The following is a 15,507-nucleotide window of genomic DNA, read 5'->3' as shown; positions in this document are numbered from 1 at the left end:
TCGGAGAGACACGCGCCAAAGCCCTTCATAGCAAATGAAAGAAATTTGCATTAAACGGTGCGTTTGAGTGCGTGTTTCTTGAGTCTCTCTGCGTGGATCTGCAGAAGTGTTAGAAGATGCAGTGGTACTTCGTCGCTGCGCTCCTCACCGTTCTCACCAGTTCTCAGGTGACTCTCACTCTCTTTCATTCTCCCAAATCCTCACATTCAAACCCTAATTTCATCCATTTCCATCTCCCATTTATGCACACTTGAAGTAGTTAATGTTAATTTGATTTCGATAAGTTTCACGTGGCAGGGAATACTCACAACCCTCTCGCAAAGTAACGGAGAGTACAAATATGATTACGCTACGGTCCCATTTCTCGCCGAGGTTTTCAAGGTAAATGGAAAAACATTTAATGCGTCAATTTTTATTCGATGGGAACCGAGTTTTTATGCTGCGTAACATCGGTTTATGATTTCATCTTTGTTATCATACTCAGCTTGCGGTGTCATGTTTTTTACTGTGGAGGGAATGCCAAAAGTCACCCCTGCCAAAGATGACGACGGAGTGGAAAACGGTGGCTTTATTCCCTATTCCCTCGGTTATATATCTGATCCACAATAATGTGCAGTTTGCTACACTCACTTATGTGGACACTTCCACCTATCAGATAATGGGAAATTTGAAGATTGTTACCACTGGGGTGCTATTCAGGTGCCTTGTCTTTTCACAGTTCAGATTTCAGAACGGTGTTTTTGATCTCTCAGTTAGTGTCTGAAGTTTTGAATTTTTCATTTTGTTTCTTTGTAGGATGTTTTTGGGTAGGAGGCTTTCTAACTTGCAGTGGATGGCTATTGTGTTGTTGGCTGTCGGGACAACCACTAGTCAGGTGTCGAAGACTTGATCCTCACAAATTTGGTTTTGTGCCTTTAAATTTATTTTTATAAGAAGTTATCTACTATGATTTATGCATTGTTTTATATGGATTATGAACTGGAAATTCAGTGTTGAGGAGTTAGATGAATATCTAGTAACGACGTTTGTACTCGCTAGGGTAGCAGTGATGGAATACGTCTGGATATATTTTATCGGTCATTTACTTATGTGACACTCTCGTAAGGTCATTTTCATGCAGCAAATTTGTTGTTTATTTTTGGAAGATGCCTCACTCTTGCACAACTTCTTCCTCATCCTTTCCTCCTTCTAACAATATTTATTTTTCCTTAAATTTCTGATTTGTAAAACTGCATTCGTGACATGAAATTAAGTCATTACATGCTAAACGTGATTTATTCTGTGATAATCGTAGCCTGTTAAGATCCTGAGCTTCAAATGTTAAAGTTTGAGTAGTACATTCCTGGATTTAGAAGGTTTCAAATAAATTCAACAGGCTTTGGCTTCCTCTGCTGACATTTGTACATGGTATCAGAAAACAAAACAAAACAGAGACAAAGTGGCTGACAAATCACAAATGGAACAGATAATTTGTTTCCGTTGCATGATAGTAGTAGAAATTTCCCTTGAAATGTCCACGAGTACAAAACCTAAGAGATGTAAAGGATAGCATGTAAAATTATACAAAATTGAAGCATAAATGCATCTTTGTTCTATTCTGTATTTTTTTCTTGTATGGTCAATGGTTTATATATTAGGTAAATTAGTCTTGTGACATAAATTTTCTTTAGAATGACCACTACGGTTTGTTGTTTTAGGTTAGGGGCTGTGGAGAGACTTCCTGTGAATCCCTTTTCTCAGCACCAATTCAGGGATACATGTTAGGAGTTCTATCTGCTTGTCTCTCAGCATTAGCTGGAGTTTATACTGAGTTCTTGATGAAGAAAAACAATGACAGCTTATACTGGCAGAATATGCAGTTGTACACGTAGGTATTTTTTCTTGATTTTGTCAAATGTCTAAAAATGTATAGGCACATGTGTTTTTGATCTTTTAAACTGTTTACTTCAGAAGAAACTTTTTCTCCATTTCTTCTCCCTTAGCCTATTAAATGAGTGTGGTTATTTTATTTTGTTTTCACTTTCTAAGAACGAGCAGAGCATATATAACTGTTGAATTCATGCAGTTCATTCAATGTAGATTCCTAATTCCTAACTCTTCGAACTTGACATTTTTTGTGGTTTTTCTGCTTGCTTTTTGAGGTAGGTGTTATATGTTTAATAGATTTGTTTTTCCACTGTTATTGGAGTGTTTGTAAAATAAACATGTGGTACCTTTTTTAAGCAATTTTTTTTTTGGATTTATTTTTTAATTCAGAGAATTTTTATTTCTGCACTGTTCTTTGTTAAAGAGAAATTAATGTGTCTGTAAAATTGGTAGAGGTGTCAAGGGCTTCTTGAGTTCGTTGTTATGGCACTCTGGGAATGACTAGTTATCATGGTCAAATATTTTTCTACATTTACTTGGAGGAATACGCATGAAGTGAATTTTTTTTACAGGTTTGGAACACTTTTCAACATGGCAAGACTACTTGTGGATGATTTCAGAGGTGGATTTGAAAATGGGCCTTGGTGGCGACGTATTTTTGATGGATACACTATCACGACCTGGATGGTGGTATTGAATTTGGGTTCTACTGGTCTTTTAGTTTCATGGTTAATGAAACACGCTGATAATATTGTGAAGGTATATCCTTGGACCCTCCTGCCACCGTCCTTTTCTCTTGTGTTTATTACATAATCTATTTTACCATAGAGCTCGATGCTGGGTTTATCTCCAAAGAATAATATTTTTCATACAAGGGAAATAATTTTAACGCTGAAATTAGTAAAGAAGTATAACATCACAATTGGTATTTGTTTGTTTATTTCCTCTCCTAATTATTAGTTGTTGATGCTTTCTTTAGGTCTATTCCACATCAATGGCAATGCTGCTAACAATGATACTTTCACTATTTCTCTTCAACTTCAAACCTACATTGCAGGTAAATTACCTTCCACACTCTCTCCCCCTAGCAGAACTGTTAAGTCAAATCAATTTGTTGCACATAATTTTGCAGATAAGCTATATTATATGTTCTCAGGCTATAAGTGGTTATTATTTTTTATTTTATTTTTTCCTCTTTACAGCTTTTCTTGGGCATTATCATTTGTATGATGTCTCTACACATGTATTTTGCCCCACCAAACATGCTCTTGGATATGCCAATAACTGTTAAACCAGACGAAGAGAAGCTCATTGAAGTTTCTGTTGATAGAAGACCACATTCATGATGTTGTATTGACGTCTGAATACAAGGCTTGGGTAAATGACATTTATTTTAATTCTGTGTTTTTGTTTTATTTTTCAAATGCATAATATAAAATATTCCCATACAACATCTAAAAGTGCTACATAACGTGTGGCATTAAGAAAATATTTATTTGATATTAAACAAGGCTTTGTTGCTTTCTTCCTCGTGTCGTGCTGGTCCTGGGTTTTACTTGTGGAAAGCCACAAATAGCCCCTTGTTCATGAGGTTAAGGTGATTTATGGTCAACCCTTCCCAAACCTCGAAAAATGTTGGTAGCGCCATGCATTGGGTCACCCTTTTAAGTAGTTCTATTATATGTTAGTGTAACTGCACAAACGTCACATTATATCCCTGGATTTGATGTTGTGTTGTTTATATGTGTGCTGATCTTTATGAACTATGAAGCTAACCTCATCGAGTCCCCCACCGGGGTGGGCGGGCTGTTATGTTGCATGCAGTACTCTGAACTGAATGGAGTATCAATTTGAACGTGATATTTCAGTTTTTTTGGGTATGCGATACTATACTGCATGCAGTTTAAATATAGCAGTATTGAGCTTCTTCTAGATTGAAAGACAATCACAAGTCTCTTGGTGCTAATTCTACTTGCGAAATATATATGGCCTCTAATGTAAACTGTGCCTGGCTTCGTTATTATGATAGCCTTGTTATAGCTTTTTGTGCCTATTGTTTCACTTGTAGGCAAACGATTGGTAATTTTGGTTTTCAGTATTTTCTTATTGGTTCTGCAGGTAATATAATTTGTTCTTTCCCAGGTATTCCTATAAGGCCTATTAAAGTCAATAGTAGAGCAGCAGAATGCTGAATATTATTCCACGCTGCATTGGTTCAGTGACTTTGTAGAGCAAAGGCATCTTCGGTGGTGTGACTTAAACTCCATATGACAAATTCGGAAATCCCTTGTGTTGCCTGTGTTTAAGTATATTAGAAGGATGTTGAAGGAAAAAATTTGTTGAATGAAAGTGAGCAGAATTTGGTTTAGACGGAAATGTAATTTTGCTATTGGCTTTTGTTAAGTCTGTAACTTCTCTAGCTGGTAAGTGAGTGATAGAGGTGTTATCCATTGACATAAAGTCACATGAAGTCAAACCAACAATGTAGTCCATCATTCTACCTGATTACTGTACTCACTCAGTAATTCTTCTCCATTAATGAATTTAAGTAGAGTTGTTTTGCAGTTTAATGTTCATGTAATGCCCTCTTTTTTATTTTTAAACGAGCACATAGAAAGCACATTGATTTGGGGGAAATGCATTATACTTCCCTTCACGCAGAGATTAGGTCTAGCAAACTGAAGTTTGTATCCATCTTTGAATGGAAGTGAGGTTATCACAACATTCTATGAATCATAAAAAAGGAAGATGAATTGAAAAAAATCATTAACATTCAGCATTGATTGGCATTTGTTTGATATGTAGAAGGTAAGATAGGGCGTTTTTTCCCTTTCAATTCGAATGTAATCATGTAATGAGCTTCTTGGCTCGGACTTGCCGAAAATGAAGTTTTACTGTTTAAGAAACCAGTGACAGATTAGTGAATATTGAATAATCTTGAAGAATCGTTCTATTTTTTAGCATTCAATATTAATAGTTAGGCAAATTATAAAGCATAAGAATCCAAGAATAATTTAAATGTGGGATGGTGCATAGTGAGCATGTGGTTTGGCTTTGTGAAAAACACCTATCATTGCTGTACTTGGGGTAAGGGAATAATTAAAAATGGATAGTGAGTCTCTTCTACCTTTTGCTTTTAGCCTTTATATGTTCTTGAATCTCAAGTGGGTCTAAACTTTTTCTTTTAATTCAAGATTATTCAATGTTTAGTTTCTATCAGTTGTAAGCTCTGTAGTTACTCTTTTGCTTTCTTTATATAAGGGGGATGGTGAAGTGAGTGAAAAGAGAGATTATTTGGATCGTGACAAAGTGAGTGAAGAAAGTAAAAAGTTTATTGGTGTTTTGTTTGACGTAATAGAATAAATAAATTTAATGGCATATTAATACATTTAGAACATAATCTATAAAATAATTTAAAAATATATATAAAATAGCTTTTTGAAAGTTAAATTAAAATTAAAATAATAGATTATTACAATTATTTAATATATAAAAAAGTTATATTTTAAAATAATAATATAATAGAATCAATTATTTTACTTAATATTATAATTTAAATGAATTAGTTTTATTTATTTTTTAATAATAATTGTAAATATTTATTTATGTTGTATAATTATTAAGAAAAATCAAAGTTTCAGTTAAACATAAAACCATTGTACCATCTACATAATTCATTATATACTTTCTCTACGCATTTCTTAAGGTAATGTTATTATTTTATCTAAATATTTTATCTATTTTAAAATTTTCTCGTATCATAATAGATCTATCCTTTTTTATCAAGTGGAACAAGGAGGTGTTTATCTCTTTTTAAGCTTTGAGTATTTATGTTCCTACTTCTTTACATAAAAGAAAAAAAAATTAATGGATGGAAACAAAGAGGGGGTTTATGTCTTTCTAAGTCTTCAGTCTTGAATGTTTCTACTTATTTGTATGGTTAAAATACTCCGTTGGTCCTCGTTTTTTTAGCAAAATCTCAATTTGGTCTTCCTATTTTTATTAGTCTCAATTAGGTCCTCATTTTTGTAAATTAGTATCAATTAGGTCCTTTCTGTTAGTAGAGAACTAACACCGTTAAGTAGGTGCCACGTGTCAGCTTCTCGTTTTTTTGAATTTCTTTAATTTTTTTTTTAAATTTTTTTTTTATTTTTTTTATTTTTATTTTTTAAAAATATTTATGCCACGTGTCAAGTTTGTAGTGTGCCACGTGTCAATCTAATCTAACATGGTGACACGTGTCAAATTATTGAATGAATCTCAAATTGGTCCTTATATTTGTTAATTTGATTTGATTTCAGTCCCAAATTTTTTTAAAATAATTTTAATTTCATGTGCTCCAAATTTAGAACAAATTTAATTTTTTTATAAATGTAATGATGATACTTTTATTACAAGTGATATTTCTATTACATATTTTTAACAACATTTAATTTATTTAAATTTATATTTTACATTAAACTTTATTTAAATTTTATTTTAAAATTATAAATATATAGATTAATAAATTTATATTCGAAATATTTGTATAATATTCAATATCAACAATATTTTAGAGTTGGCTTAAAAATAACAATTTTATAACTTCAAATGTAAAATTTTAAAATAATTTTATAAAAAATTAAAATAAATATATTTAAAATTTTAATATTAAATATAATTAATATTATTAAAATATTTAATAAAAATAATCATAACATTATATAAAAGTAAAATTTGGTCTAAATTTGGAGTGCCAAAAATTAAAATTTTTTAAAAAAATTGGGACTTAAATCAAATCAATTTAACAAATATGAGGACCAAATTGAGATTCATATATTAATTTGACACGTGTCTTTAAAAAAAATTAAAAATTCAAAAAAAATTCAAAAAATTCAAAAAAAAAATTCAAAAAAAATTCAAAAAAAATTCAAAAAATTCAAAAAAACGAGGAGCTGACACGTAGGCAAGGGGCTGCGATGGAGTAAATAGGCTCGAGCAGGCTAAAAATCATCAGTGAGAGCGAGAGTAAAGAAACTTCTTAGCATGAGCGGAAGAATCTCCAAAAAACATACATAGGACAACAAAGAATATAAGTGGAGAATAGACTGTCCAAGTTGCTCTTTCATGTCGTGCAGGTGAAGCATAAGCTCATACTGACGAACAAGGTCTGCAATAGTCTACCAGGCCCCAATTGCCACAATTCAAACAGATCCTAGGAAGGCTCTCCTACTTAACGGTGTTAGTTATCTACTAACGGAAAGGACTTAACTGATACTAATTTACAAAAATGAGGACCTAATTGAGACTAATAAAAATGCGAGGACCAAATTGAGATTCTGCAACAAAAATGAGGACCAATGGAGTATTTGAACCTATTTTTATCAACAAAAACCATTTTAATGGTTGCTCAATTAAGCTCTTTGCCCTCTTTATATACAAGTATAACTTATTTTAAATACGTGGAGTTTAAGTATTTACTAGCTAGAATTAGATGGTTTTAAAATGTAACATTTTAGTAAGACTAAATTGTAGTCATTGGCTTAAAGTTGTCTATAGTGTTGGACTAATAAAAATAACATGTTTTGAAAATTTTTATATTTTCTAGAACAACCAAACAGTAAATATTAATAATTATATAATAAATTTTAAATCTATACTATTTCTTGTCTCGATCTAAAAATATTTTGAACTTATATTTTTTAAACTTATATTTTTTTGTGTTTATTTTATTTCTTTATTAATAAAGTTATTCTCCAATTTTTTTTTCGACCACAAGAGAAACGGTCAGCAATCTTATTAGAACTTGTTAACAGCAGAAAAGCATACAAAAGACTACATCATGGTTCCAGGACTAAATTATTGAACTTGTCTGAAAAGTAAAAAGGAAAAGTCTATTTTTCACGAATGGTTGTCACATAAAATAAAAGATTACATTTTGAGCAAGAAAGTTAAATTATTTGATCGCAACCGTGTCTGTATTTTGTTCATTGTTTTTTTGCTTTTTCAATTTCTTTAAATTCAAATCCTATTCAATCTCTTATTTATTTATTTATTTATTTATTTATTATTATTATTATTATTATTATTATTATTATTATTATGCTTTAGTTTTAATAAAATAAGATAAAATTTGTCGGTCTTTATAAATTTTACCCTATTCATGCTCTGTTCAAATATTCCTTTTAAAAAAGATTAAATGTATATGTTTCAAATCTCGAACAAAACTTAACTACTAGATTTATATGTATATTAAATTTTATAATAACTCACTTTAAATTTATTTTCAATTCATTACTTATAAAAATATTATATTTTCACCATATAAATTTAACTCTAAATGAAAACGCAAATATTTGTAGAAAAGTATAAAAAGCAAAAGTAATCCAAGAAAGACTCCTTCGAAAATAGAGATGAAATAAAAAAGAAATGTATGTAAAGAAATAAATGGAGAATAGAGTGAGTGAGTGAGTTGAGTGTTGAGAAAACAAAAAGAAAGGGGGAAAGGAAGATTGGAACCAAAGAAGGCATAATTTTGAATTGATTTGAGGGTCATTCTTGTTTTTGAAAAACATAGTCTTCCCCGCCACCAAACCCTAGCTACCACCGCAAAAATGCCGAGGGAAATCATCACTCTTCAGGTTGGCCAATGTGGGAATCAGATCGGCATGGAGTTCTGGAAGCAACTCTGCCTTGAACATGGTATCAGCAAAGACGGCATCCTCGAAGACTTCGCCACTCAGGTTCAATTTCAAATCTCCATTTTTGTTTCGGTCTTTCAAAACACCGTGCCTTCATTCTTAGGCTAGTGTCCTCTGTCCTGCGCTTGACAGGAAATGTTCGTCAATTGTTAGTTGGGGTGTCCACTCCGTGGATACGTGTGTCTCAGGATGATAGATATTTACCCAATTTCGCCATATTTGCATTTATCTCACTTCTCCAGGGTCCACCTTTGGACTCTGTTGAACTTTTGTTAATTTTGGACTTGGGAGTAGTGCCATTTTTTCTTGTTATGGAGAAGGCATTTAAGTATCTTTTATTTTTTCTTCTTCTCTTACGTTATTTTTAAAATGGGGAACTGGGCATTTTGTTTTTATGTCTTGCTGTGGCTGGCTTGCTAAGTTGCTAGTTGCCATGAGCCCTCAAAATTGCATCTGCTAAGTTTTTTTGCTTCCACTTTTATGTGAACTTGATTTAATTATGACTTTTGATTAGTGGCCGATGAACTATTAGAAGCATTCAATTAGTATGCACCGTTGCCCATCTTGTGATTGGTGGCTGTTAGTTCTGCATTTGCTTATATTAATCAGAATGCTGCAGGGAGGTGATCGGAAAGACGTGTTCTTCTACCAAGCCGATGATCAGCATTATATACCACGAGCTCTCCTGATTGACTTGGAGCCAAGAGTAATTAATGGAATTCAAAATAGTGACTACCGAAATCTCTACAATCATGAGAACATTTTTGTCTCAGATCACGGAGGTGGTGCCGGAAACAATTGGGCCAGTGGATATGATCAGGTCTGTTACTGCTTACTGGAGCATTTTGTAATCAAGATTTTCTAACCATTCATTTACTTTGTGTCTTTGTTACTTCCAATAACATTCGCAATATTTAGCAATAAATTATTGTAGACTTGTGTCATGATCATCAGAGTCCCTGTCTGTTTTAAAGTTACAACATCAATTCTTGCACTTTCCAGTGAAGGACATACATTCCAATATCTGTGATGTTTCTTGAAGCACAAACTGACACTAGTTTATTGTTTAAAAATATTGCTTCCCAAAATCATGTAATTTTGTTGGCCAAACATCTAGATATGCATAACATTTGTTTTTGTTTTCTATAACTAGCGAGGTCTCAGATGGTTTGACCTGATGCTGTCAGCCTTATACATAAGTAGTTTACTCTGAACTTGATTTACGCTTTTCCAACAACTTTACAAATGATAACTGACAAGTCTACCACAGGAATCATTTTGACTGTTTTTAAACATTTGGAAGAAGAAGCAAAGTTGTTGTTTAACTAATACGGTTGTTAGTATCTGTCCAGGGACAACATGTTGAAGAAGAAATAATGGACATGATTGATAGAGAAGCAGATGGCAGTGACAGTCTTGAGGGGTTTGTTCTTTGTCATTCAATTGCTGGAGGAACAGGCTCAGGTGTCATTTCCTCTCTTCGTTGCCTGAAAGAATTTTTGAAGTTTCTTCAGTTTCCCCTCTTCTTATTTGAGCATTTGTTTGTCGGCTACATCTGAAAAAGTAAAAGATTTGTTAAATGAACGACTAAATTTGGACTTGCTTCATACACTTTATTAAACTAAACAATCAATTAATTGCACCCTTAAGAGAGGAAATTGAACATTCCACCTTTTAGCTTTTGTCGGGCTAAAATTGCTTAGAATACAGTGGTTGGAATTCCTATTTGCCTTTGAAATTTCTACATGTACAAGATGAAAGTTTTTGGAGATTTCTCAAGTATGCCTCACCTGTAGTTTTATTACAATTATTTTTTAATTTCTCTCGTGTACTGAGTACACTTCCTTGCTTGTGTGAAGGTATGGGCTCATACTTGTTGGAGACTCTGAATGACCGTTACAGCAAAAAACTAGTTCAGACATACAGTGTGTTTCCTAACCAAATGGAGACGAGTGATGTGGTGGTCCAGCCATACAATTCACTTTTGACACTCAAGAGACTGACACTTAATGCTGACTGTGTTGTAGTTCTTGACAATACTGCACTAAATAGAATTGCTGTGGAACGGCTTCATTTATCCAACCCTACATTTGCTCAAACAAATTCCTTAGTTTCTACTGTTATGTCTGCAAGTACAACAACTCTTCGTTATCCAGGGTACATGAATAATGACTTGGTTGGCCTTCTTGCCTCTTTGATTCCAACACCAAGATGCCATTTCCTAATGACAGGATATACACCTTTGACAGTGGAACGTCAGGTGAGATAACTGTCAATTTTTTTCCGAAAAAAATTGATTTTGGAGCATCAAAGTTTTCACACAATTTTGTGTCTTAACATGTAAAGATCAGCACAGAAATTATGAATTCATCTCTTCCCCCCTATTTTACTCTCTTGTAATCTGATTGGTATATGCACCCACTTGTCATGAATGTGATTTTTCCTGTAACACTTCCGGAGAAACATTGAAAAAATTGATGATACTTCCTTGCAGGCTAATGTAATTCGTAAGACTACTGTACTTGACGTTATGAGAAGACTTCTACAGGTATTATGACTTCCTCAGCAGTTAAGCCTCAAAGTGAATGGCTATGTTCTTTACTGACAATTATATTCATGGCAGGCAAAGAATATTATGGTCTCTTCTTATGCTCGGACCAAAGATGCTAGCCAAGCAAAATACATATCAATTCTGAATATCATCCAAGGAGAGGTTGATCCAACTCAGGTAACCAGAATAATTTTGCAGTATTATCAATACTTCTGAAATTCGCTATTTTGTTAATTGAAACCAAGTTAAACATAGAAAATCATCTTGGCAGCTATTTGCAAACTGCTTGTTTATACCTGTTTTGTAATCTATGCTTTTAATACAAAGAGACATATTTATATGTGTGCTTCTGCTACTGCTGTTTTGTAGTTGAAGTGGTACTTTTCTGCTTCTATTTAAATTAAATGTTTTGCTTCTTCTGTTATAGGAACTGATAGTCAGGGACAGTAATGATAATTGTGTGTAAGAAACAGCCACTTTAGAAATTAGTTCTGTATTATGTATTACAAGTTCAAGATGGCAGTTATCTGTAGAAAATAATTGCTAGTAATTGGTTTTGTATTAGAAACTGTTGGATATAAATTTTGTATTCGGACTATACATTTAAATAATAGAAACTACTGTCTGTAGGAGGCTTCCGTCTCTGATACAGCAAGTCTATGACTGTAATGTGTGATTTCGATGTTCAATATCATATTTTATACTTCTCACTTGTTCTCTATCACGTAAAATCTTAAGCAATTCTGTACTTCAGTAAAAATACATTGAAAAATTAGAAGTACTTTTTTAATAGAAATTATATTAACCGTCCTCTGGTAGGGAGACCATTTCGAGTTTTGTGCTGATTTGTGTATTTTTGGAAGTTTTTCATCAAGTTCCCGCTTGCCTAGATCGATTTGTTATCATGAAGTATCATATATCTAGTATGTATATATTTGAACAGATCTATTATACTATGTCGTGATTTTATCTTTCTCCATGGATTTAGGTTCATGAAAGTTTGCAGAGGATACGTGAAAGAAAACTAGTTAACTTTATTGAGTGGGGTCCTGCAAGTATTCAGGTCTGCGCAAATTAAAGTGGTGTTTGGGTAATTTGTCATATATTTAATTTCATGACAATCTGATATTTCTTTAACTGCATGCCTGGTAGGTTGCTCTATCAAGGAAGTCTCCATATGTTCAAACTGCACATAGGGTGGGACTCTCATCCTTTTTATTTCAGTCTTTTGATGTTTATATTACTTCTCTGCTTTTTTACCTTATTATGATGGAGAAAGATCGATGTACATATTCTTTTTTAAGAATTTTGTTGAGGTTAAAAAGCAAGAAATCGGGTTGTGAAATAACCTATAGGTGCTGCTGCATTTGGTAGGTCAGTGGCCTTATGCTGGCAAGCCATACTAGCATCCGTCATCTTTTCAGTAAAACTCTGAGCCAGTATGAGAAGTTAAGAAAGAAACAAGCCTTTATAGACGCGTACAGGAAGTTCCCAATGTTTGCCGTAAGTGTGACAGTTTCATTTGCATAATCTGATATAAATCTGCAGCTGTTAAATGCTTCTTTGTCTTGTAGCAACTTCACCTAATACTTGACATATCATGTGATGACTGACATCAATAAAAAATGGACAGGATAATGACCTCTCAGAATTTGATGAATCAAGGGACATAATTGAGAGTTTGGTTGATGAATATAAGGCCTGTGAGTCTCCAGATTATATCAAATGGGGAATGGAGGTAGGTTCTCTGCAACCGTCTTACCATTTTAAGCACATCTTGCGAACTGCTAATTATTTACCCTCTGGTTTAGGATCCAAACAACATGCTAACGGGAGAAGGCAATGCTGCAGGGTCATTGGATCCAAAATCAGTAGCGTGAAAAACCATGTAAGCTATAATTTAGGCTTTAAGTTTCTGGATTTGGTTTTACTTTCCTTCTCTAGAAAGATAAATCAGACATCCACTTTTTATAAATTTAAGTTCACATTTTTTGACATGAGAATATCTCTTACTTTATTCTTTTTCTCCTTGTGACATGTGGTTTTACCGTTAGCACTTATTTGTTATATTATTTAAAATCCTTGAATTTTTTTAATTGCAATGTTCTTTTTTGCATTAAAGTTTCTGTTATTCATCCTTCGAATCTCTGTTTTTATTATTTTACGTTAAAATGTTTTTTTCTTCTTACAAATTAAATACTTATATTTTCAACTCTAAAGAAAAAATATTTCTTTCCTCTAAATATTTTTATTTGTATATTTAGATTATTATGCATATTTCTCTTGTAATTTTAAATATATCTATTTGTACTTTAAAAAAATCACATATCAATGTTTCGCTCGTTGACAGGAAAATGAAGGTTGAAATTGAATGTTAAACCTGGATAAGTTTAAATGTCTGCCTTCTAGGTTCAATCAGCCAAGAGTAATCTTTTGGTCTGTTTTTCTTCCTGCAGTGTCTTTTACCCTGTGAACTGTGAATGCTTGGTACAGAAATGTTCTGGGTCTATTTTCCATAAAAATAAAATTTTCTTTTCCGTGTTATTTTCTCCAATCTACCTGGCCCCATCACATCTTTTCTCTCCCTGTCTGGCGTGCTTTCTGGAACATCCAAATATTATCATTATAATTGTGTTTGCATATTAAATTTTGCATAATTTTATTATGCACTCTAATTAAAGATATTACTAGTATGTTAAGCAATATATTAGATGTTCATATAAAAGTATGGGATGATGTTAAAGGATTCTAGTTCATCTGATTGAGCAGGGTGTCGTAAATCTCTTTATACCTATTCAATTCATAACCTGGGATGATGTTCAAGTACTTCAAATTATATAAATATTTTTGCATTTATGTACTTTATGAGATATTTTTCGCACCCATTGAAAAATCCATGTCCTAGTCATTTAATGTAATACTTTGTATTGTCCTATTACTCCAACTTCTCATCTTTTTGGAGTTTCGACTTAGAAAATTGGAATTTTACAGTGAACAATTTCTAAATATATCGATTTTAAATTTGAATATCTGATCCCCTGACAATGAAACCTTATGCTGTCTGTGCACAAGAAAGTGTCACATCACAGTAACTAATTTTCACTTGAAGTCCAATATTTTGAAAATTTCTTAAATAGGAAAAACCACATCTTTTGGGAATCTTTTGAATACTTGATAGAAAAGTGACGAGCCTGAACCAAATCATTGCAGGTACCAGAAGTGAAGCGTAAAAAAAGGAAAGGATTTTTGTGTAAGATCAACAAGGTTTATAATGAAGTTTTCTACCATTTTAGGGATATGAGCTGGTTTGCAGTGTGATTATTTTGGTTTGTATCTGTTTGCTAATCATTTGTGTCCAAGGGAGATTGAGTACAGAATCTCTCTGTATTGGTTAATTTTTAGCAATGTAAATGGTTTGTTGGATGAACGTTTAAATGTTGAGAATTAAGGAACCCAGTTTCATCAACTGGATCTGGCGTGTTTGTTTGGTAATCTTGCTGTTTAACATGAATCTTGATATATTTCAAATAATGTGGCCATAGATTTACACCATTCACGTGGTGCAGAGATTCATCTCTTATACGGTCCCCTTTGAATTGCTTTGGATTCTTCAATTATCGACACAGTGACCTGTGATCTTTGTCTACTAATAAATTAGAGAAAGTGACTTATTGAAAAAAAAAATAAAAAACAACAAATGTATGCATACTCTCTAAGACAACAAAACTGCATTTGGTTACAGATCAAACAAATACTGTAGAACGAAAAATCGGTTTGCCAACTAAGAAAAAAACGTTTTAACATTTAAATAATCCTAATTTTTTGTGAACAGAACAAAACTCTCATTGCACTTGTTAAGAAAGCTGACGTGATCAACGGGAAAATGTCTTGCTCTTGGCCTACATAAATCCTTAACTTTTTCTAGGTGTCAAAGTTAGGCTGGGTACACTTGACCTTGAAATGAGTTTTTTTATTTATTTTTTTATTTTATAATGTAAGATTTGACAATCCAAATAATCATAGTTATTTTTTAACCAAAAACATTTTTTTAACATTATTTATTTAAAATTATTTCTTGTGAGAAATAATTTTATTAAAACCTAAAATAAATTGACCCATTGAGAATGCTGTTATTCTAGTTGCCGTTTGAATTGTTGTGGTGGTCATTTTTATGTAATTTGAACACAAAGGATGTTATTTTTGTGCATAGGTGGTCAAAGTATAAATCTTTTTACAAACTTACCTTTGTGGCTTGAGAATGACAACACAAAATGTTCTTATTAAACATCCTGAATAATAATTTCACAGGTCCCAACCCCTTTTTTTCCTCTAAACTTCTCCTTGGAAAAAAAAAAAATCTTAATTTTGAGAAGTACATTCTTATATCTATAACGAATTCTTGTCTTTTGT

General features: G+C 32.5%; 2 protein-coding genes across 5 annotated transcripts; both read left to right on the top strand.

The window, feature by feature from the left end:
* The first annotated feature begins 35 nt into the window (after nt 1-35).
* LOC114186800 (CMP-sialic acid transporter 1) lies at nt 36-4,436 on the top strand. Of its 4 annotated transcripts, none has more exons than XR_003605156.1 (10): nt 36-167; nt 298-381; nt 485-699; nt 796-874; nt 1,698-1,867; nt 2,439-2,625; nt 2,846-2,923; nt 3,069-3,243; nt 3,691-3,743; nt 4,009-4,436. XR_003605156.1 is itself a non-coding variant. In XM_028074823.1 (9 exons), exons 1-8 carry the CDS (start codon nt 117-119, stop codon nt 3,210-3,212), a joined length of 1,008 nt encoding a protein of 335 aa, XP_027930624.1. In that variant the 5' UTR covers nt 36-116; the 3' UTR covers nt 3,213-3,243; nt 4,009-4,436. The 4 variants fall into 4 exon arrangements, 2 of the variants coding, with proteins under 2 accessions (XP_027930624.1, XP_027930623.1); XR_003605155.1 differs by having other exon boundaries at nt 3,985-4,436; XM_028074823.1 differs by lacking the exon at nt 3,691-3,743.
* Nucleotides 4,437-8,284: 3,848 nt separating this feature from the next.
* On the top strand, nt 8,285-14,628 carry LOC114186550 (tubulin gamma-1 chain). The gene is made up of 12 exons (XM_028074485.1): nt 8,285-8,588; nt 9,166-9,366; nt 9,899-10,010; nt 10,406-10,806; nt 11,041-11,094; nt 11,170-11,274; nt 12,086-12,160; nt 12,250-12,294; nt 12,472-12,600; nt 12,731-12,835; nt 12,909-12,985; nt 14,308-14,628. The coding sequence occupies exons 1-11, from the start codon at nt 8,460-8,462 to the stop codon at nt 12,975-12,977; spliced, it is 1,425 nt and encodes a 474-aa protein (XP_027930286.1). The 5' UTR covers nt 8,285-8,459; the 3' UTR covers nt 12,978-12,985; nt 14,308-14,628.
* The last annotated feature ends 879 nt before the right edge of the window (nt 14,629-15,507 follow it).

This window comes from Vigna unguiculata, chromosome 6 (assembly GCF_004118075.2).
Source record: "Vigna unguiculata cultivar IT97K-499-35 chromosome 6, ASM411807v1, whole genome shotgun sequence".
NCBI lineage: Eukaryota > Viridiplantae > Streptophyta > Magnoliopsida > Fabales > Fabaceae > Vigna > Vigna unguiculata.
Note: the sequence above shows the minus strand (reverse complement) of the source record. Positions and strands in the feature narration are given on the sequence as shown.

What these genes read in the sequence shown, in the direction of transcription:
- LOC114186550 (XM_028074485.1), top strand. Translation starts at nt 8,460, where the DNA reads ATGCCGAGGGAAATCATCACTCTTCAGGTTGGCCAATGTGGGAATCAG. An exon ending in CTTTGACAGTGGAACGTCAG is followed by an intron (nt 10,807 to 11,040) that starts GTGAGATAACTG and finishes ACTTCCTTGCAG; the next exon opens with GCTAATGTAATTCGTAAGAC. An exon ending in GGAAGTTCCCAATGTTTGCC is followed by an intron (nt 12,601 to 12,730) that starts GTAAGTGTGACA and finishes AAAAATGGACAG; the next exon opens with GATAATGACCTCTCAGAATT.
- LOC114186800 (XM_028074823.1), top strand. Translation starts at nt 117, where the DNA reads ATGCAGTGGTACTTCGTCGCTGCGCTCCTCACCGTTCTCACCAGTTCT. An exon ending in TTCTCGCCGAGGTTTTCAAG is followed by an intron (nt 382 to 484) that starts GTAAATGGAAAA and finishes TATCATACTCAG; the next exon opens with CTTGCGGTGTCATGTTTTTT. An exon ending in TCGGGACAACCACTAGTCAG is followed by an intron (nt 875 to 1,697) that starts GTGTCGAAGACT and finishes TTGTTGTTTTAG; the next exon opens with GTTAGGGGCTGTGGAGAGAC.